A 24,502-nucleotide genomic window follows, 5' to 3' on the forward strand; every position below is an offset into this window, starting at 1 on the left:
AACCATTGATATGGCTCTATCCTAACACCTTAAGGTTTTGGGATAATCGGTTATTTGACAGATGCTATTAATCTCTCAGTTTTGACAACAATCATCCATGTGTACGGAGAAAGGGCAGCCATTGTATGGAAATGGTCAGAGAGATAGAGATCTAAAATTGGATGTCACACACATGATGCTAGCTGCAATATGGTTACTTTAAGTACTTATACCTCTTCAAGTACCCTCTTCTTCATTCTTTCATTCTCTCTTGATGAAGCAACTCAAACCAAAGCTGCTATTCAACAGTCATTACTAACTGTAGCACGAGACAATACTAACAGATCATGCTTGTTTTGCTTGTACATATACTTTTGCTGACACACACACACACCATATGATATGATTTTCCTATCTTTCATTCTTTATCAAGGGTAGAAAGGTCTTATAAAAAAATAAGGGTAAAATTGGGAAAAATGAAGTTTTAAACTTTAATGCAGAAATTTATTTTAGTGTTTTTTTTTTTACAAAAAGTTTATTTTAGTTAAAAATAAATTGAAGGTGAAATCATTCGTATCCGATCCAAAAATCGATTAATCTGATCGATATTAATCTCATAGTTTGTTATTAGTGGACGATCGTGTATGGATCGACCCAACATAAGAAATAGCATAAGGAGCACATTTCACACTCGTAAGTTTGGACTCTTTTGCATGCTATATGGAAGAGGCTAGATTTAGAGGTTTTGATAAATTATTATTTGAAATTGATTTTTTTCTTGACGGAATATTATTTGAATTTTTTTTTGAAGAAGTTAAATTAGCCCACTCAAATTGGCACCAGAAAAAATCGAACCTCAGACCTCAAAAGAAGCACACTCTCAAGTCCCAAGCCAATATCAATGCACTAACACAAGTGGGTTAAAAAAGACTATGTTTGAAACATAGAAGAAATTCAGAATTTAGTTTAAATTGTAACTAGGATTATAAAGACTATGTTTTTTTTTTTTTTTTGTAAATTTTTAGGTGAAGTTTATTATGAGACAACAAGCGAATTTGGTGGCTTATACTTGCGAGGGTGATCAATTCTAAGCTAGTTTCCATTTGAACTAGTTTTTTTTAATCATTGGTATATGTCCCACTGACTACCTAATCTGGTTCGGAACCAGCTCTAGTATCAAGTAGTTCCCGCCCCCTCCTCCTGATCGTATTTGCGGAGATCGAACCGTAATCTTTCCTACCAAGTTCGGTGTTAATCATCACTAGACCAGCTAATAATTGGTCCATATGAACTAGTTTTGTTTTGGTAAAAATAAAATCAATAAAAGTTAGTTGAAAATTAAATTCAAATGTAAAATAAATTCTACGTAAGATATCTAAATATATGACGATAAATTTTACACATATTTCCCTAAAATCAATTTTTTAAACCTTCAAAAATGAAACCAATTGGGGGGGTCTAGGGGAACAAAAATCAAAAAGAGAAAAAGAAAGTGTACTAATATATCTTGTCATAAAGGTTCCCAACAATGAAGTTATCAAAGGAATTTAAATGCCATTTTTATCTCTTTAAGGAGACCATTCTTCTACTCTTCAGCAATGACTCTTTATTTTTACCAAAGCAATAATATGAGTCTTATGCAAGCTTCATTGTAAATTGTAATTGTACACTTTGCTCTAATCAAAATTGTACAACTCTCTTAGCTAGAACCTAGAAGGAACTGAGCCATGAAATTTCGTAGTTTACAATTCTATACCATAAACAAAATGAAAGAGTACCAAAATGAAGGTCTCCTAGGACCCACTAAAATTACTTACCACCCAACTTTATTCAAGATATTCTAATTATTCTAAGAAATAAACATGGAAACCTAAATAGTAGTTAATAAATCCACTTTACTTTATGTGCATTCGTGCATATCAATGCGATTAATTTAGTTGAATAGAGGATTAAACAACATAAATTAACCACAATTTTTAACATGAATAAATTAATCATCTACCCAACTGAATTAACTATGTTTATACTAGATAATCCGATGTCATGGGTCGATGAAACATATTCATATTTGAAACCTAAAATACTCATCTACACAACTTTTTCATGTTCACATTGAACAACAAAAACACAAAAAAGTCTAAACATCTAGATGATTCATATACTTTTTGCATAGTATATAAGATTATAGTTCAACTAACCAAAACAAAGCCACCCAAATTATTGACAAAAAGGAAAATCCTAATAGCATGACATTTTTTAATTTTTCCTTTATTTCTTTCTTCCCTTCCCACACAAAATTTTAGATTAAAAAATATTAGAGACATTAAGTAATGGACTAACGACAAATGCATATATTCATGACATTTAAAAATGGACTGCATTAGTCATTTATTTTATGTGGACCCTAAATTGAGGTCAATGTGGCCCATAGGTGTTATGAAATTGGGCCTGTAGTAAAATGGCATAAATAACCGCCCTTTTCAAGACTAATGTTATAATGGACCACCTTCACAAGTGGTCCACCGTGGATAAATGATCTACTGAATATGAATTTTACGAAATTTACTGTTGGATTGAAAGTTTATATCGTATAGAGATCATCCATAAATTTTTTAAAATTTTTTGACAATCATTTGATATGATATTGAGACCATCAAGATTTATGTTATTTAATAAACCATTAATCTTGATGTATCTCAATAACATATTAAATGATTTTCAATTTTTCTAAATTTTTCTATGAATGATCTATATGATATAAACTTTCAATCCAACGGTGAATTTTGTAAAATTCATATTAGTTATAATGTTATTCATGACTGGTTCACCATAGACCACTTGATGAAGTGGTCCATATTAAAATTTACCCCCTTTTCAAATGCCATCTTTCTTCCAGCGCACCATGTCTTACTGGTTGGGGGAAGGAAAAACATATCATAATCATTTTATTTACCAGCCAGTACTCTTGAACTCTTTCAATGGGAAGAAAATAAGGGGGAAAACGGATAAAAATAGATATAAGTAGAAATTTAAGAGTGTAATAATATTTAATCAAGACATTAAATTCAAGTGTTTAATCAGCTCTTTTTATGACGAATCGTTCGGAGAAAACTAAGTTTAATCACTTGAATTAAAAGATGAGAACAAATAAATACAGTATTTATCACGTGAGCTTGGTTCAGTTGGTAGCACATTGCATTTTATATGCAGGGGATCGGAGTTCGAATCCCGATCATCTCTAAAGCCTGCAAAAAGATATTGTGAAGTCTGACACTCCCCTAACATCTCTTCCTCTCATGCCCACAGTTGTCTCTTCCACATCCACGTCTCCCCTCCGACCCCCTCACCTAAGACATCTCCGCTACCATGCCCGATTTATTCACTACTAGATCGAATAAGCGCTTATACCTCACACACAAAGGAATCACACCTAACCACGGATCATTCCAAAAAAAAAAGGATCCAACGCATCCCCACATTTTTCGCCACACTCTCCCCGAACCAACCGGCCCCTAGACCTCTTGTGTCATCCCGAATTTTCCCAATTTCCCTCCACCAAGAAGACTCACTCCTCCCTCCCTCTCTCAAACGACATCGCTCTACCCTATAACGGGCTGCCAACACCCTGAAACACAAACCCCCTCTATTTACCAACAACCTCCAACACCATTTATCTAGAAGAGTAATATTAAACTCTCTCAACTGTCTTATCCCTACTCCTCCATACTCCTCAACTGGATTAAATTAAATCGAATTTTATAAACTAATCATCCAAAATCAAACGAAACATCATTATAAGATTTTTTTTTTAAAGAAGCAACATTAAAAGAATTTAATAAGTGGATCATAGATACTAACAAGTTTGAAACTATATCAAACAGTTTAGTTTAAAATTTTTTTTTTTGACTATTTGATCTAATTAATCGTATTTTCAAACATCTCTATCTCAATATAAAATAAAACTAATCTATTATTATCTGCTCTGGTGTTATGTTGCGTTTAAAAGACTTTGCCACTTTGGTACTTCCAAACAATTAATTATTTTTATTTATATATAATACTTTTGTCTTATGCATCATATCATATCCCAGGCCTCAAAGTCTTTTGCTTTCTTTCACAATCTCATTTTGGAGATGTATATATGTGTGGTGTGCCGACATACTACAACTAAGACATTTTTGCTTTCACTGATTAGTAAAGCTTAATACTCCAATAAGCTTCATTCGTTGAAGAAGAAATATCTAAACTTTTTTAATTCGTGGGGAACAATTGAACAAACACATAATTAGTGGCATTTTATAATCCATAATTGACAAACACATACTCGTCATCATTTCCCATTTTAGTAACAGAGACTTCACCAAAATAATGTCATTTTTAGCCACATGCAATGATTCTTCTACAGTTCTACCACTCACTGTATATGTAATAAGTTTAGCTCGAATATTAATTTCTAATTTTATGGAAAAAAATTAAAAAAATTGATAATAATAGTATTAAATTTGTTGAAAATAAAGTATTATTTTACATGTTATCATTCAAGAAAGTTATTTTTTTTATCTAAAAGAAAGAGTTATTTCTATTCCCATATTAGTTTATTTTAAAAATAAATAAATAAAAATTGAATATACAATTTCCAACATAAGTTTTTTATATTTATTTTCTTAATTTATATGTTAAAGACACTCTTTAACATTTTTCTAAGTTAAAAATCATTTTATAATTAATTGGTTAGTTAAATCCTTTTTGAAGGTCTCACGGGCTTCCAAGTTCATTCGTCATCCATGGTTCTAGGATTCCTAATATTTTACAAGATCCTTCAAATTCAATTTCATCCCATATGATATCCCATAACAAAACCCACAACCTCTTCACAATAACTTTGATTCTAGGAACAATTCTTAGTCAATTGTGCTAAGTAGAACCAAGTTGCCAAGAATCTGCATTCATTTGACAAAAGTGGTTAGGACTATGATATAAACCGGGCCAATTATTGATGTTACAATTAATTAATCAATGCTTAAATATATAAAAACATTTAGTCAAGCAATATCTTTATAATTTGAAATTAACATGGTACATTGAAATGAGATTAGGGACCAACAAGTCATACGGAACATAACACAAGGGTAGAGTGATGAGGCAAGTATATATTTTTCAACATTTATTGCAAAAATCCAACTTGAAAGTAATATAGAAAGAGCGGTCAACATGTTTCAAAAAAAAAAAAAAAAAAAAAAAACAGTCACGTCACATGTCGGCACCACAATTTTAGGGGCACCAATTTTTTCCCCACTTAGTGTATGTTTATGTGTGTGCGCTCGTCTGTTTTTTATTTGTTACAATGCGCTTGTGTGTTAAAATAAATAAATTAAATAATTATTAAACTAAATTTTAAAATAAACTTATACTCTTATGATCTTGATAGTAAAATTTATTTGAAGAATTAAATATTATCAGAGATATTTTAACAATTGAAAATATAATCTTAACTTTTTTTTCGCTTTATATAATTTTATATGACTTACAAAATAAATGGGACACCAAAATTATAACTTGTATAGGACACCCAAAATCTCGAGAACGACTCTGATGAAGATATTATGAGTTTTGAATCTGTTTCTGGGTCTAAAAGAAGGGTAAAAAATGAGACTTGTGTCTCCTGAGAATGATGATGAGGTTATTTTCATTGAGAAATGAGAATGATGATTATGATGAAGATGGGTCGGAGCATTGTGATGAGAAGATGTTTGAGGGTGATGTTGATGTTAAAAACGAAGTGAAAAGTGATGAGATCGGAGGAAGTTGTGATGAATAGTTTGGTGTTCCAGTTTGGCGCCATTGATTTTCCTTTTCTCTCTTTTTCATCTTTTCACATAGACAACAACACACTCTTCTTTTTACATTACATTCTTTTTTTAGTGCTTATCAAAAAAAAAATGTTTTTTTAGTATATCATCACTTCATCCCTTCACAAACATGTTTCTATCTTTGTTCTGAGTAACATCATTATATCATCTTCTTCTTGTTTCTTCATTTTTCATGTCTTGTTTGTGATGATAGTTGGTGTTTCAAACAGAACTCGTAGCAAGAAGGTTCCTTTGTTTTCCAGTTCTTCACTTGACCGTTCATCTTCTAAGCGGAAAAAGAGTGACGAAGATCAGAAGGGTTCTAAAGGATATTCGAGAGGAGCGACTTATGTGCGTGCATGCATGCGCCTATGTGTTAAAATAAATAAATTAAATAATTATTAAACTAAATTTTAAAATAAACTTAGACTTTTATGATCTTGATAGTAAAATTTATTTAAAGAATTAAAAGTTATCAGAGAAATTTTAACAATTGAAAATATAATCTTTAACTTTTCTTTCACATTATATATTTTTATATAACTTATAAAATAAATGGGACACCAAAATTATAACTTGTATAGGACACCCAAAATTTTAGGGTCGGCTTTGCTTGTGTGTAGTGAGTGGAGTACAAATTTTAGACTCCGCAACTTTTCTATTGGATGATAAATGGATATGATCCTAGCTGAGAATGGATTCTCTCCATTAGAAATAAAATTGAGGAAATAATGTTTGTATCTAGACCATTGGATCAAAAATATGTGATAATATTTTAATTAAAAAAAATTAAAGTAAAGTTGGTTAATGGTTAAGATGTAAAAATTGAGGGAAAAAAATTGAGAGGATCATTTCTCATCCTAGCTAGTGCCTTGTAAAGGTGTAACACATACATATACTATAAAGGCTTGTGCCCCTAGGCTCATGTATGTGCCTCCGTCCCTGCATGTAACCGATATAAGTCGTCCATGGAAGAAAAAAACGTGCATATATGTCATAATAATCATATTGCATCATTTTAGCCACACGAATTTCACCTATGTTGGCCTAACATACTAGATGTTTTGCACAGGAATGAAATTAGTTTTGGAAACATAAACATCAACAAATATGTAAATATAGTTTACATTTGTAAAAAAAATAAAATTATACTATCAATTGTTGGAAATTGTATGGAAAGTTTGGTTGGAACCACAACAAGATTCAACTAATGTGTTAATGCGTGATTTGAATACTTTGCATAAGTTTCACATTAGAGAAACTACATATTTTAGTAAGGTTTATAAGAAAGAATGTATCTTCTTAAAATTTGAGTTTACACAACACAGTGCGGCACCTTCTGGCTAGTTCAGTTCAAGTTTTAGGCCTACTTATGAGGTGTATTAACTTTTTAGTACCCATAATTGAAAATAATTAAATGTGTTCCTATTCTGTTTTAATTCGTGCATGTTTTCCTTGCGCATAGACTAAGTTCCTAGACGGTTTCGCTAATTCCTTAAGTGTATATATTCATTCAGGTTTAACACGTGCATAGTTGCTACGTCAGTTTTTTCCATATTGCATAACGCACGACTGTTTGAGCTTCGAGTTGAACTATAACATGTTCAAATACACTTCTCTCGTTTCTCTCCTTTTCGGTTTCGGAGTCCCTCTATAAATAGAGGCCTCCACTCAATCTTCAAATTATACCAGATTTCTGAACTTTCAAAATCATTCTCTTCTCACTTCATCTATAATTTTTATTTTTTTGTTTTAAGAGTGGCGGCAGTGCCATATTCAAGTGGTCATAGTGTCATATTTGAGTGGTGGACTTACCCGTACTGTAGAGGGTGTAACTCTCGACTGATTTTCTACAGTAGTCGAATGTAACAATTAGAATTGAGTTGTTTTATTCTGAAGACACTGTGTTTGATCGTCTGTCTTGCACAATTTTTTATATGCTGCCAAACATCTTAAAGAGAACAACATAGTCGCAACTCAAACCTTTCAAGCATAATTTTTAAAAACCGATTTTTAAAATCGAAAAATAACTTCAACAAATCACAATCAATGATACATATAACTTCAAAATTAATTATAATCGAAGTTAAACATTTTTTATAAAAAGATAAATTTTTCATTAGCAAACAACCACGCACTCACTATGATAGTTTATTTATTTTCATTTTAATTTTTTTAGCTGAAAAAGCAGTTGTCAGATAATACGTCAAAAAAAAATACGAGTTAAACTTGGGCCTAAGGCCCAAATTTGTTGGACTAATGTTGTGTTATCACTGAAAATTTCTCAACGCACCTCAATATTTCTCCCGCACTCCCTAGCGCACCTAAAAAAATTCGGAAAATACGTTCCGAACTGTTTTTTAGTGTAAAATTTACACTAAAAAAAATTCGGAAAACGTTTTCCGAATTTTTTGGGGAGTGCAGGAGAAAGTGGGTGTGTGCGTTGAGAAATTTTCGATAACCCGCTACCGAAAATTGAGTTGGAACTTGAAACTTTGAAAATGCATAAGTTTGTGTTATGGTGTCACTATTAGAGTCAATTTAGTAAAATTTATGACAACATTGGGTGCAAAAGATTAAGCATGTAAAACATTAGAAAAAAATAATATATAAATATGACCCATTTAAAGTTAAACACTCCCTCATTATTATATAAAAATATGAGGTGCTGGAATGAAGAATATCTATCTTCCAGTACAGTAAAAGAAAAAAAAACCAATAGATTCTCAAACAGTTTGGTTGGACAGTGGCAGTTTAATAATCTGATATGTACAGCATTGATTTACATCATCATGTGTCTTAAACCCTACAAATTTTATTTTATTTTCACTTTTTCATGACTTTAAACCCTGCTATTTCCATTCAGTATTAAGTAGCCAATGCCCAACAGAGTCTTTTTTTTTTTTGACAAAACAGAGTCTGTTATTATAAACAAAAAACACAAATACAGCACTTCTATGAACATAACACATATGATCTTACTTGAACATGATTTGTTCTATAGGATTGTACTACTGTGTCATTCAAATAAATAGTCTCGGTGCACGTAGATCCAAAATTAACATCAATTTATTAATATTGTAGACTAATTTGTCGCAGAAATTTGAGTTCAATGGGTCATCTTCTAAAAGACAAATGTATTAGCAATTACAACCATGCAATGGACTAATTACCAACAATAAGTCCATGACAAACACACCTAAATTACAGAGTTCAATTTTCTTATTCCTCCATTTGTTAAAACAAGACAACAGTAGCCAAAAACCACAGACCTTATACTGACAAAATACAGCACAGGACAATAGCATAAACTCATAATGCAATTATACAATCAGATGCAAAACATGTCAGTCAGAAGAAACTTAATGACTCTGTTCATTCTAGAAACAGAATTAATTCCATTAGATAGACTGTGTAAAGTATTGTGTACTCAAAATAATGATTTCAATAACAACTTATGTTCTAGCTTGCTGAAAAGTGTTTGATCAATATATGGAAGGATATATGTGCATTCCTTTGATAGATGCATTAAAAACTTAACACATAAGATGCATCAGAAGACAACCTAACCTATTAACCAAAGTTCAATCACATATGCAGGAAAAGTAGTAATGTCAAATCAATTGTTTACTTCATAGCATAAATAAGTGCTCTGTTCTGCTAAGCAGAGTATTTAACTAAAACACACTACAAATACAAAACTAATAGATCATCTTCACCCATTTGATTAGCAAAACTAATTTTCAAATGTCATTAAATGAATGACACATTGGCTTTTATGAGCATCTGTAACTTAGACTTTCTGCAATGATATTTTCCTATCAAATCAAATATAAACTATTTACTAGTATATTGTAAGAAACCTCCACCAACATTTAATTTCTTCATTAACTATGGTACTTATGCCAGGTAACATCATGTTCAGAAAAATATTTAATAGTATCACATATCAAATTCACACTCAAACTGGAGATAATTTGGAAAAACAAACTTACTACATAATGTGAAACCATAGAATCAATTTGTTGCAGGCATTAAACATGCATAAATAAGTACAGTAACTCACCAACATCACAAATTCAGATCAATAAATCAACACAGAAGTTACCAATTGAAATAAAATCATAATAAATTCACCACAAATATGTTACTACATAATGAAACATAGACACAAATCTTCAAATAAACCATTAAAAATAATGTCATTACTATTAGGTTAACAACTCCACACTAACAAACGCCTAGTCAATTAGTCAATTAATCAATTAATAGAACATTAAAAGTAACCAAAAGGGTTGGATCGAGTGGAAGGCACTAAATTTTCACAATGCAGATAATCAAGGTTCAAATACTATAGACATTTCAAACAACACTATCTACAATTCAAGACATATTCAATTTGGTTTTTAAAATCAAACCAAATAATCTATGAAGGACGAACATAGACACCTATATCAGTCAAGACACAGACACCAACTCATCGACACAGATAATAATTTTAAAAAATGACATAATTCAATATAATCATAAATGTAATTCAATATAATCATAAATGTCAGCATCATGCCTACACACATCTAATCTGAAGAGTTGAAGATTGTTTGCACTTCGTATCAAATAATTCAACCAATTAAACCATAAACCAACACTATCTAAAAATTCAGTCACAAAATTAACCTTAGTTCATAATTCATATAATTTAAAGCGATTGAATCGTAACTCAGATGTCTGACCAATTCAATTTTAAAACATTCAATATCAATTAATTAAAAACATTTAATTAACCAAACACAGAAGTAAATGTTTAGGGTTTTATAATAGAATCTAACCAGCATTCAAATCTAACAAAAATCACTGCCAAATTAACGCAGCAACAATTAAAACCGCAAAAACAGAAACGAAATAATGAAATTGAATGCACTTTATTATTCCATGTTCTATGAGAGAAATTTCTTCACATAATTGAAGCAAGAAAAACAAAAATCACGCTAAATCTACAAATCTAACAACATCTATAATCTATAATATCCATATTTAAACAAACAAGAATTAATTAGCAGCGATAATATCGCCACCGCCGCCGAAAGAGTCCACAACAAGATCGGCGGAGTCAGCGGCAGGACTACCAGGAACAAAGAAAACTGACTTAGCAGCGACGAGTTTCTTTCTCTGTGGACAACGAGGACCGTAGATCCCGGAGACGAAGAAAGGAAAACCGTCGGATGCGGTGGTTTGAGTCTGATCGGTTGAAGATGACGGCGGCGGTGTGGATTGTAAACGGTAGTTTGAGATCTGAGAGAGGGAATTGAGACGGTGAGATCTGGCGGTTATTTTTGAGTCGCGGATCCGTGCGAGTGCGCCGGGTTTAAGGAATTTGTGGAAGTTGTTAGGTAAGGTAGGTCTTGTTCTGTGCTTCATGGCGATGAGAGAGAGAATTGAGGGAGATAGAGGTTTGAGAGAGAGAGAGAGAGAGAGAGAGAGTGAGGAATTGGGAATGGGGGAAAGAGGGAATTTAAGGGAGAAGAGAGAGGCGGGAAAAAGATAAGAGCGGGGTTGTGAGTATTTTGGGTGAGGGTTTCAAAACAAAACAAAATTGTGATGGAGGCGGGATCTTGACCTCTTTTATTGTTTTTGGCTCGTAACAGTTTTTTTCATATTAAAAAAATAAGTCGCAACGTATGTGCATGAGCCGGTATTTATTCACCTTTAAGATTGATTTTCTAGCCACTATACTACTTGATAAAAAAAAATCTCAAATTTATTAAATAATTTATATATTACTGCGTCAGCCTGTGTCTAACTTATATAAAAAAAAAATACGCTTAAAATGTTTTCATTCCAGCTGATGGATGCTCGCACTACCACAAGCCTTCTACCTACCTTAAAGAGTGGATGATTCATTCGTAAGATAAAGATGAAACTGAGGAAGTGCACCAAGTGAGTCACAGTTTATTTAGAATGTCTGTTTAAAAAATAAAAAAGTGAGAACGATTTGTCTTCATAGGCATTTGCATATTTCGTGGAAAGGTGCTTCGTGTGACTAATCATTTTCCTTTTCTTAATTTTAGTAACAAAAATAACAACTTAAATTCAAACAGTTTATATTTATTTAAGTAAATTACACTCACTTCCCTTAAAATAAACTTAAATTACACTCTCCTCCTCTCTTATGTTAAAATAGACATTAGTCTATTTTAACATAAATAAACATTTTTGTGATAATAATTAACTTTAAACCATGATTGAAGAAATTAATTTTTCTTTCATTGAAAATTTTATTATTTTAAAATATAAATTTAATATATAATAGTTTTTTAATCGAATTTAGTAATTTATCATATATTTATATTTTCTTTTATATAGTTTCATAATTTATAAAAATATTTAATATTATATGTTGATAATGATGTGAGAAAAAAAATAATGAAAATATTTACATTAGAAGTTTGATTATATCAAAATGAAGTTTTATTAAAAGAGGGAACTGTATAGGTTTCAGAGAGAGGGAGATGAAGAACCGTTTTTTTTTTGTAAGAGAACCGTTTCAGAGAGAGGGAGATGATATGTAGTTTTGTTAGCGACTTCTAACGAAAAAGGGCACTGCAAAAATCAATTTTTTTTAGTAGTTTTGCCAACGACTTCTAACGAAAAAAAGTGCTGCAAAAATCAAATTTCTTGTAGTAGATAAACAACAAATGGACTATCTTGTAAAGACTTTGAGAGCTCAAATTCCTCTATGACAGGTTCAGGATCATTTTTCTGGGCAGCTTCAAAACCTTTCAAAAAGTTTTTTTTTTGTAAAAAAACACTTTTCTCTAGTCATTTGAGTTTGATCAGTGTTTTTATGTGCTTCACTAGGGAAGAAGGATTATCAAGTATGGTTTGCTTTTCAAATTCTTCAATGAATTCATTATCAAGGAATTCATTATCATCGTCTTCAGTATCATCGTCTACATAGTAACCAACCTGCAAGAAGTAATGTTTCTAGCATGAATTGGCTTTCTTCAAGCTTATCGAGCTTTACTAGGGCTCGAATATATTGATCACTACAGGAAATTTAATTCTTGGCAACGTCTTTTTTCGTTACAACAAATGGACTATCTTGTAAAGACCTTGAGAGCTCAAATTCCTCTATGACAGGTAGGCATGGCAATGGGGCGGGGCGGGGACGGGTTTTGCCCTCCCCAAGCCCAAACCCATAAAGTTCGGGTTTCCCCAAACCCATCCCAAATTCGAGCGGGGATAAAAATGATAACCCCAAACCCATACCCAATGCGGATCGGGTATCCCCATTACGCCTCTTTCCACATGAATTTATATTATATTTTAGTATTTTTTTATTAAAAAAAAGTTAAATGTCCAAAATTATTTTTTCTCAACAATAATTTTTTAAATAAAGAAAAAAAAATAGATAAAATGGTTTGTTTAATACTCAAATTAAAATAAAAAATAAATATATGAACCTAATTTAAGAGATTGTTTAAGCGTTTCTAATTTAAAAGAGGTGAAATCTAATTTTTAGTATAAGCGGGGTGGGTTCGGGGACGGGTTCGGGGTGGGTATCAATGTACCCATTACCCGCCCCAAACTCATATTTTGAAATCGGGGAAAACCCAAACCCGAACCCAAACCCAGTCAACTCGGGTATTCCCCGTCAAAGCGGGTATGGTTTGGGTGGATACCCGCGGGTATGGGTTTTATTGTCATGCCTAATGACAGGTTCAGGCTAATTTTTCTGGGCAGCTTCAAAACCTTTCAAAAAGTTTTTTTTGTAAAAAAACACTTTTCTCTAGTCTTTTCAATTTGATCAGTGTTTTTATGTACTTAACTAGGGAAGAAGGATTATCAAGTGTGGGTTACTTTTCAAAATCTTCAATGAATTCATTATCAAGGAATTCATTATATTAAGTATCATCGTTTTTGCTATCATCATCATAATCGGGATCTTCTGGAGCATTATCATGATAGGGGAAGGAAATCCGACTTCTTGAAAATATAATCCAAAATTTAATCAAAAATGTAATCCAAAATACAATCTGTTATGAAAATTTAATTAGAAAATTACTACAAACATACATGAGAGTGAAAGAGACCTATTAATATTTTCATGTGAAGATTGTCCCTGTGAGTTTAGCTCAGTTGGTAGGACATCGTACTATATATCAATCATAATTAGTATTTAATTATTATCATTATTATTTTGGATTTGTATAAAGTCTATAGAGTCAATCACCTCAGTTGTTGGAGATATTTGTTCCTTAATTTACTCCAATTAGGTTACTATACTTGTGTATATATACACCTCTTGTAAACTCTCAAAAGTAATGCAATATACAACTTTATTCATTCCTTTATATGGTATCAGTTGGTAACGTTCCAGCCCTACCCTGTTAAACCAGAAAACGCCGTTTTTTTTTCTCCGTTTACCGTAACCCTTTGCCTCCCATGACTTCCGATGGCTCTCGCTCCATAGCTAACCCCTATGAACCCTCCAAACCCTTTGCGTGTATCACCCTCAGCGGTGTCACCAAGCTTCTCCCTACCAATTACCTCAATTGGAAACTCCAGGTAGAAGCCTTCCTTGATGGTTTTGATCTACTCAAATACACTGATGGATCGTTCCCTGCGCCGACAGCAACGATCACCACCACCGCAACGCCTCCGGTAACATCACCAAACCCTGCTTTTCAAACATGGCGTCGCCAGGATCGTCTCATCTATGGTGCCATCCTCACCACTCTTTCCGACGAGGTGGCCTCCTTGGTGTCCCAGACGAAGACCTCGCACGACCTCTGGGAGCTTCTCAAGAACACCTATGCCAAAGCCTCCCGCAGTCACCTTAAACAACTCAAGGAACGTCTTCGGATGGCCTCGAAAGGTACTCAATCCATCACGACCTACATGCACTCTCTGAAGCAAACTGCTGATCTCCTCGCCTCTCTCGGATCTGCTGTCTCCGTCGAGGACATGACCGACCATGTTTTGCGCGGCCTTGATGACGGTTACCGAGCAGTCATTGATGGGGTCAACGCAAGGGACACTCCAATCACCTTTGATGATCTCCTCGAAAAGCTCCTCATCCAGGAACTCTCTCTTGCTGCTGCTCAACGCCAATCACCTGCTCCTGTTACTGCGCTGCACGCTCAAGCACGGTCGACCAACAACAAGCCTCGACCAAGTCAAGCACCTGCACCGACCAACCAACGCCCAGGTGATCGCAAACCATTCCTTGGTCGATGTCAATGGTGCAACACCAAGGGACACGTCCTCGCTGACTGCCAACTCTTTCGGACCCAACACCCCAGTGTCCCCGCACCTCCTCGTTCTTCTCCGAGCACCACTGGCCAGGCCCAGGCCCACACCGCTACTGCTGGCACATCCTCGCCTGGTTTTCTGCTCGACAGTGGAGCAACACATCATGTGACCAACGACCTTACAAATTTGGCACTTCACCATCCATACACTGGCCCCGACTCCCTCTTCATGGGGAATGGTTCAGGTTTAAACATCTCTCACTCTGGAACACTTTTAATTAATGATTTATCCTTGTCTAATGCTCTTTATGTTCCCTCCATGAAACAACAAATCATTTCTGTCTCTCAACTCACCAAACAAACTAACTCTGCCGTTGTTTTCTTACCAAACTCTTTTTATGTCATGGACTTGCAGACACGCCAAACAACCCATAAAGGCTCATGTGTGAATGGACTTTATCTGTTGCCCACGACCTCACCTTCCGCCCACACCGTCCAAGTGGAATCCTCTGCTTCCTGGCATCACAAGCTTGGACACCCTTCAACTTCCATCTTTAAATTTATTCAGCAGCATTTTTCTTTAGGTTCAAATAAATTTCCGCAATCAGATTGTAATTCATGCCAAATTAATAAAAGTCATAAACTTCCTTTTCATGAATCTACTCTTACATCTACTTATCCATTAGAAATAATTTTTTCTGATGTATGGACTTCCCCTGTTTTATCTATTGATGGTCTTCGTTACTATTGTTTGTTTGTTGATCATTATACTCGCTATATATGGCTATATCCCATGAAACTAAAATCTGATGTGCAATCTATTTTTCCCAAATTTAAAACACTAGTTGAAAACTTCTACCAACACAAAATAAAAGTCCTATACACTGACAATGGTGGCGAATACATTGGTCTTCGTTCCTTTCTAAGTACTCATGGCATAAGTCACCACACCACTCCCCCTCATACACCCGAACACAATGGCATCTCTGAACGACGGAATCGGCACATTGCCGAAACCGGTCTCTCCCTCCTTCACCACGCTGGCCTTCCCCTCACCTACTGGCCTCACGCCATGACCACTGCAGCCTACCTCATTAACCGTCTCCCTACCCCAATCCTCGGGCACCAATCACCTTACTCTCAACTCCTCCGCATTAGTCCGGATTATCATAAATTAAAATGTTTTGGATGTCTGTGTTTTCCCTGGATTAAACCTTATGCTAACCATAAACTTGCTCCAAAGTCTACTATGTGTGTTTTTGTAGGTTACTCAGCTGATCAACATGCATATCTATGCCTCGATCCTTCAACTGGACGGATTTACACCTCTCGCCATGTCAAGTTCGTCGAAACTGAATTCCCTTTCCATTCACTGGTGGCCCAACCGACCACGTCCACGACCTCACAGACTGGTCCACTCCAACTGCCCGTCTTGCCGACCATCGCTCCACCTACTGCGAGCACCAACCCCACATCCCCGGATACCTCACTTGTTGAGCCTCCCTTCCCGTCTGGCATTTCCTCCCCGACCACATCCCAATCCTCGTCCTCAAATACAACGAGCAATGAAATGACCAGTAATGACCCCCCTTCCTCCATACAGCCAACATTGCTCCCACAACCACAAACGACCTCTCCCCCCACAACGACCACTGAACCTCATGGCGGTGGGATCATCACCCGGTCCAAAAACAACATTGTCAAACCCATCCACAAACTCAACCTCCATGTCCGTCCCTCATCCCCGATGGAACCTGGTACTATTACCCAAGCCCTTCGTGATCCGGACTGGCGTTCCGCCATGTTGGCTGAATTTGATGCCCTACATCGCAACAACACCTGGGAACTCGTTGGTCGTTCCTCTGCTCAGAATTTGGTTGGTTGTAAGTGGGTCTTTCGCATCAAGAGAAATCCAGATGGGTCCATTGATAGGTACAAGGCTCGATTGGTCGCTAAAGGTTTCCATCAACGCCCTGGTTGTGACTACACAGAAACATTTAGCCCCGTCGTCAAACCAGTGACAATTCGGATCATCCTCGCCTTGGCAGTTCGACAAGGATGGTCCGTCCGCCAGCTTGATGTTAACAATGCCTTTCTTCAAGGGACGCTCAACGAGGAGGTCTACATGGCTCAACCACCTGGCTTTGTTAACAAAAGCTTTCCTGATCATGTTTGTCGCCTAAAGAAGGCGCTCTACGGGTTAAAGCAAGCTCCTCGCGCTTGGTATATGGAACTTCGTGTATTCCTGCTCTCCATTGGCTTCGTCAACTCCACCGCCGATGCTTCTTTGTTCATTCAGCGGACACCACGCGCGACACTATACTTGCTCGTCTATGTCGACGACATCATTGTTACGGGGAGCTCCTCGACAGAATTGTCTCGTCTCATTGCTACACTTGCTGCCCGTTTCTCATTGAAAGATCTTGGCTATCTCAATTATTTCCTGGGTGTTGAAGTCATTCCTTCCGCTGCGGGCATGTTTCTTTCACAACGGAAATACATCACTGATCTCCTTCAAAAGTCGGGCATGACAGAAGCTAAACCAGCGTCCACTCCAATAACTGCAACTCCTCCGCTGCTCAAAAACTCTGGTGATCCCTTGCCCTCCCCGACTGAATACCGAGCACTAGTTGGAAGTCTCCAATACTTGAGTCTTACTCGACCAGACATTGCCTTCGCGACCAACAAACTTGCTCAGTTCATGCAGAACCCGAGCACCATGCACTGGTTGGCTCTCAAGCGCCTACTTCGCTATCTGGCCGGCTCTTGCGACAAAGGCATTTTCATCTCCGCGACTGCTCCCCTGACCTTTCATGCGTACTCAGATGCGGACTGGGCGGGTGACAAAGATGATTATATCTCTACCACTGGTTACCTGCTCTATCTTGGCGACACCCCCATCTCTTGGAGTTCCCGCAAGCAACGCTCGGTTGCTCGATCATCCACTGAAGCTGAGTATAAAGCCTTGGCCGACACGGCCAGTGAACTCCTTTGGGTACTCTCTTTGTTCACTGAACTTGGTCACACTCCTACAGCTGGTCCTGTCATCCACTGCGACAATCTTGGTGCTACACATCTGAGTGCTAATCCTGTCTTCCACTCCAGAATGAAGCACATAGCCTTAGCTTATCACTTTGTCCGTGAAAACGTTCAACGTGGCCGTTTTCGTGTTTCCTTCGCCTCTACCAACGACCAGCTTGCTGACATTCTCACCAAGCCTCTGCTTCGCCCTCGGTTCGAGTTTCTCCTATCCAAGTTGCATCTTTCTTCCAGGTCGCCCAACTTGCGGGAGGATATCAATCATAATTAGTATTTAATTATTATCATTATTATTTTGGATTTGTATAAAGTCTATAGAGTCAATCACCTCAGTTGTTGGAGATATTTGTTCCTTAATTTACTCCAATTAGGTTACTATACTTGTGTATATATACACCTCTTGTAAACTCTCAAAAGTAATGCAATATACAACTTTATTCATTCCTTTATACTATATGTGCAGGAGCCCGGGTTTGAACCTGTGACACTCCACTTATTCATATTTAAAGGTGAATTATTTAGCCACTAGGCTACTTGACCCAAAAAAATAAAAAAATTCACGTGAATAAAACAATATAATAACTTCATCATCTTGTTCTCTTCCATATAAGGTACCAACAAAATATAACAAAAACTATATAATAATTAAATTATGCCAACAAAATATAATAAAAAATATAATAACTTCACTATATTGTTCTCTTGCATATAAGGTATCAGTTTCCTTCCCCGCCATTCCTTCACCAGTATCTTGTTCCGTTTCATGCAAGGTACTAGTTTCCTTCCCCGTCATTCCTTCTCCAAGAACGAAGAATGAGGAGAAGACCATTCCTATTCGCCTTCCTGAAATCGAAAAATGATCAAAAAGTGATTACAATCAATAATAAAAAAAAGGAGTTGATTTCAATAGTAATCAACAATCAAAATTAAAATTTATATACAAGATCATACCGTATAGCCGATGCCTCTAGATGTTCAAAAGGAGCCTCCACGACGCCATGATTCAGTTTGCTAAGATTTCAATTTTTTGTTTATTTTCTTGTTATCGAGAATATGTCAAGAGGCGGAATTTAGGGTTGTGTATTTCTTATACATGGCCCATGCAGAAATGGATTCAACGAAGTTATTGTAGGTGCAGTTAAGCTTCCGTCAACTGATCGTAACCGTTAATTTGATCAGAATCATGTAACATAGAATTTAATGTTGTTTTGATTTTATTAAATATAAAAATTTCATCTTTTATATTTGGGACAGTCGATCAAGATCACATGGCTTTGATGGCTCCGACTGCATGCAGTCACATCTGCTGACTGCATACAATCCACATCCGGCCAATGGGCATACCCGAATATTCATACGATCATACCCAATTTATAAATATTTTTTTATTATAATATCATTTATCAAAATCCTTTATTAGCGCCAATGTGAATCTCAATTAGCGCCAATGCAAACATAATCCCGCCCAAGTGTATGTTCCAATTTTTTATTTTGTGAATTTGTTAAATTAATTTTTTTATTTAGTCACTTACTATCAACTGGAATGTAATTCCTCGTAAATCAAAATGCAAAAGACAACTATGTTATGCACCATAGGATACACATCTACCAGAAATATCGTTTAATTATAACTCTTTTTTCTAAGTGTGGTTTATACAAAACTAACATCGAAATATACCCTGATTTGATAGTGCTTGTTTTTTACATATTAAATATGATATAAAGAATGATACATCATTCAAATTTCATAGAGCTGTGATTTCCATCACCACTAGTTTACTGAACCATCCTACTTTGTTTTGATCAAACTGATGTAACCAGTTGATGTAACCAGTTTACTGAACCATTTGATTTTTCGATTACAATTTCCTTGGCTTCTTCTGTTAGCGAAACCAGTTTGCTTATGAATGATGTGTTTGATTCGATATTTGTTTAACCATTTATTTTTTCTTTACATTTTGATTCAAGAGAAAATATGGTGAAGTGCTTTTGCCTTGTGGACTACGCATGCAGAAACCAAACCTGTCCTATGAAAAATCTCTTTAAACTTGAACATGAATACTGCAGAGCATTGAGCACGTTTACTTATGATAATATCCGAAAATGGATGGTGGAAGCACATGTCAACATGGAAGGAGAACGTTGTGCTGAAGCCATAAAGTGAGAGGGCAAACATAGGTTTCTGGACCTAGTGGGGATTACATGCAGCGTTCCAACAATTGGAGCAGACTGTAAATCAACTTAACTTGGAAGTTGCAAATCTCAATGGTGAGAATACACAACTTACACAACGGGTTGCAAATCTCAACATTGAAATCCAGCAACCGTAAAACCAGGTTAGAATCTTTAAAACCAGGTTCAGGATCTTCAAGCACTCCTCAATCAAGATCTTTTCGATCCAGATCTCTACAATATGTTTGGACCGTTGATCCAAATGCGCTAAATGCGTGATGCGGGTAGATAAGAGAAAAAGAAATTTGGACAAGACTTATACAAGTTGTACCAACTTACAAAGTTACATATTAGATATGCGAAACTCAACAAAAAAATAAACAAGTTGGACATAGAAAATGCAGCTTACAAACAAAGTTACATATTAGATATACGAAACTCACCATATTTCCTCTTTGATTTGAGAAATGAACAAAGAGGAAATATGACGTGTTTGATTCGATATTTGCTTAACCATTTTATTATTATTATTTTTTTTTAAATTTAGATTCAAGATGGTGAAATGATTTGAGAAATGAAGAAAGAGAAAATACGATGTGTTTGATTCGATATTTGTTTAACCATTTGTTTTTTTTTTCCATTTAGATTCAAGATGGTGAAATGTTTGCCTTCTCGACTACGCATCAACCAAACATGTCTGCTGATTGTCCTACCAGAAATCTTTTTGAAGTTGAGCATGAATACCGCAGAGCCTTGAGCACCCTTACGTATGATAGTATCCGAAGATGGATGGTGGAAGCACATGTGAACACCATGTTATCATCCTCATCATTATTGCATAGGGCACAGGTTTGTAGGTAATCAACACCTTTATCTCGCAACCGAACACGGGTTGGAACACAACGTCGGCAAATACGCCAAATTAAGTTTTTGACCTTTGGTTGGATTTGTAGTGCCCAAATTAAATTGCAACTACCATTAACATGTAGATGAGAAATGCCAATTAACTCATTAACACATATATGGTACGAACTTTTAACAGAGTAATCCCCATTGCTTTCACCACGCCAAATTCTTCTATCATCCATAGGATAAAGTGGAGTAGCAAGAATTCTCGCTGCTGTGGCATGGTCGAACATAGACAAGACTCGACGAACATTCCACTCTTTAGCATCATTTTCCAGGAAACCAGAGACATTAAAACCGACATATATCATATCATTGTTATTATTAGGAACAAGAGGTGATGTATCGGAAGCCATATTTCATTATATGATGGAATATTGTTTCCATCTCTTATTCTCCATCTACACCCTGATGTGAGAATGAACTTGGAATTGCATATGCTTCTCCAAACAAAGCTCAGAATGTGTCCCAGATTAGACTCCAAAAAACCACAATTAGGAAAGTATTTTGTCTTATATAACTCAGCAATTAGTAAATCAGGATTGGTTGGGATGTGCCAACCTTGTTTACCTAGCATAGCTAAATTAAAGGTAGAGAGATTTTCAAAACCCATGCCGCCATAACTTTTGTGCATAGACATTTTGTCTCAAGAGAGCTAGTGTATACCTTTATTTTGAACTCCAGAGTGACCCCACCAAAATGCATTCATCATCTTCTCAATCTCATCACACAAAGAGGTCGGCAACGTGAAAATGCTCATAAAATAAGTCGGAATAGACTGGAGAACATATTTTATGAGAACTTCACGTCATGTTGTTGAAAGACATTTTGCTGATCCAAGAATTGATCTTCTTCCAGATTCCATCCTTTATAAAATTGAAAGTTGATTTGTTTGCTTCTTCCAATCAACAATGACAGACCCAAGTATTTGCATGTGCCAAGAACGGCTTGAACCACAAGAGTATTAGAGATATTATGTTGAACCAATTGGATCACATTTTGACTGCAGAAAATCTCTAATACTTGGCTAGATACTTGGCGTTGTTTGGTTCCTTTGCGAGAAGCCTTTTTGCATCTTTTTAAAGTTTCTATTCAACTTATTGATGTGGTTTGGTTCCAATGACTTTAACTTTTGTGAATCATATAAAAATTCAAAGATACTTTTAAATGTCTTCAATTCCTCAATTTTTCCATATAAGTAATTGCTTAAGAGGAGGGTTATATTGACTCCAAGAGTAAGTTTTATAACTTACTCCAAATCTTGACCTTTGATTTTAATTCCAATTAATGACTAAGATTGATTGATAATAATTATTAAGGTGAGACTTATTTCTTTGTTGCACTGGAAAATAAGGATGATCAAAACCTACCTCAAATAGAATGAATTAATGAATTCTTCTACCATAAAAAAAGAAGAAATTAAACCATTAATTATCAAAAATCAAAATTATCAAAATAATGATTCTTCGCCTTTGTTAATTTTTTATACGCATAATAAATTGCATAGTAGAAAGGATAAAAATACTCTACCAAAAAAAAAAGTATAAAAATACAAATGATAACATTTGTACCAACAAAAAAAGAAAACAAATTTTAAACCAAAAAAAAAAGGTAAACAAATGATTGCATAAAAATAACAATAATTGGTACATTTTCTTATAAAAAATATACAATAAAATAATCAACTCCATTTAAAATAGTTCAACATAACAACGGCAAAGGAACACATGAATAAAACACATAACACAAATAAATAACCAATATTATGTACCAAAAAAATAAATTAAATAACCAACATTAACTCTTGTCATAAGCATAATAAGAGCTAAAAGTTCAAAAGCAAAAGATATAAAAATCCAAAAAAATCATCACTATGGTCCAACCATCATCATAAACGCGGATTGAACAAACATAAAATTAGGTGTATAGGCAAAGAGAAGAAAAGAGCACACATGAAATAAATGGTGTATTGTCAACAAAAAAAAAAGAAAAAGAAATGTTGTACTTAAAGTGTCCAAAAAAAAATGGTTTATTCGTAAAAAAAATAATTGTGTACTTACAATTAATTGCTAGAGTTAATATATTCTATTTAAAGTATGTTTTGATAATCTTGATTTTCAAGTGCAACAAAGGAATAAGTCTCACCTTAACAATTATTATCAATCCATCTTAGTCATTAATTGGAATTAAAATCAAAGGTCAAGATTTGGAGTAAGTTATAAAACTTACTCTTGGAGTCAATATAACCCTCCTCATTGCTTAATCCTACAAATCATGTAAAGTGTGGTGTGTACAGTACATAAAATGAGGTGTTTACCACATACTTTTCTTGAAAATAAAAATTCTGAAACTATTGGGAATCATCCATGTTTATGTGTGGTCTCTACACCTACCATGGGAATATTATCCGTCTCCTTCGGTGGCCGAATATTTATTTGGTTCTTTTCAAAAACCTTTTCAGACAAACAAAAAGAAACTAAAATATTATACAGTGCAACGAAGGTACTTCACTCCTATTTCACTTTCAACGATTAACGTATGATGCATGGTTTCCGCACAGATGTGGTGGGTGACACTCGACATGAGCCACATCTAGTGCTTCTCTTGCGATTCTCACTCTCAATGTCATTACTATAAACTGAATAAATACACGAATAATACAAAAATATAAATAAAAAAGAATTATTCCTTGCGTTGAATATTATGATAAGTGTAAACGTGGAATGAAGCTAATAGAGAATGTGCAATTGAGCAATGATATAGTTGCAGCTCACCATGAGAAGTTTCTTTGTTAGGGGATGGAAAATAATTAAACTATATATACAACTTGATCACATGGACACCACTTGAAAATAACAATATGTTTTGTTCTTTGTAAAAACTATATTATCTTTTTCTTTGAAATGGCAAAACTATATTCTCTTTTGAAGTTGATAAAGTTGATTATAATTATCAATATTATATTATATTGCAATAATTAATCAATATTTTGTAAAGAATATTATGATGTACTCGTATGAATTACTAATATACTAATACTAGTAAAGTTTTAATAAATTTACATATCGACATTTCGATACTTAACAATATATTCGTCGTTTTAAGTCATATTTCGAAAACTCTCGTGTTGAGTTTAATAGGAGACAAGCGAATGAGGTAGCTCATGCTTTAGCCAGGGTAGCCCCATCTATAGCTCGCTCCCATGTTTTCATTGATGTACCGACATGTATAAGTCATTTAATTATGAATGAAATGCTATAAGCATCCTTTTCTCAAAAAAAAAAAAAAAAAATATATTAGTAC

The 24,502-nt window shown here is 34.8% G+C and overlaps 1 protein-coding gene across 1 annotated transcript; it reads right to left on the bottom strand.

The window, feature by feature from the left end:
* Nucleotides 1–10,731: 10,731 nt before the first annotated feature.
* On the bottom strand, nt 10,732–11,397 carry LOC123898410. Its single transcript, XM_045949355.1, has one exon. It carries the CDS (start codon nt 11,244–11,246, stop codon nt 10,878–10,880), a length of 369 nt encoding a protein of 122 aa, XP_045805311.1. The 5' UTR covers nt 11,247–11,397; the 3' UTR covers nt 10,732–10,877.
* Nucleotides 11,398–24,502: the final 13,105 nt, after the last annotated feature.

Source organism: Trifolium pratense, linkage group LG7 (genome assembly GCF_020283565.1).
Source record: "Trifolium pratense cultivar HEN17-A07 linkage group LG7, ARS_RC_1.1, whole genome shotgun sequence".
NCBI classification, from domain to species: Eukaryota; Viridiplantae; Streptophyta; class Magnoliopsida; order Fabales; family Fabaceae; genus Trifolium; species Trifolium pratense.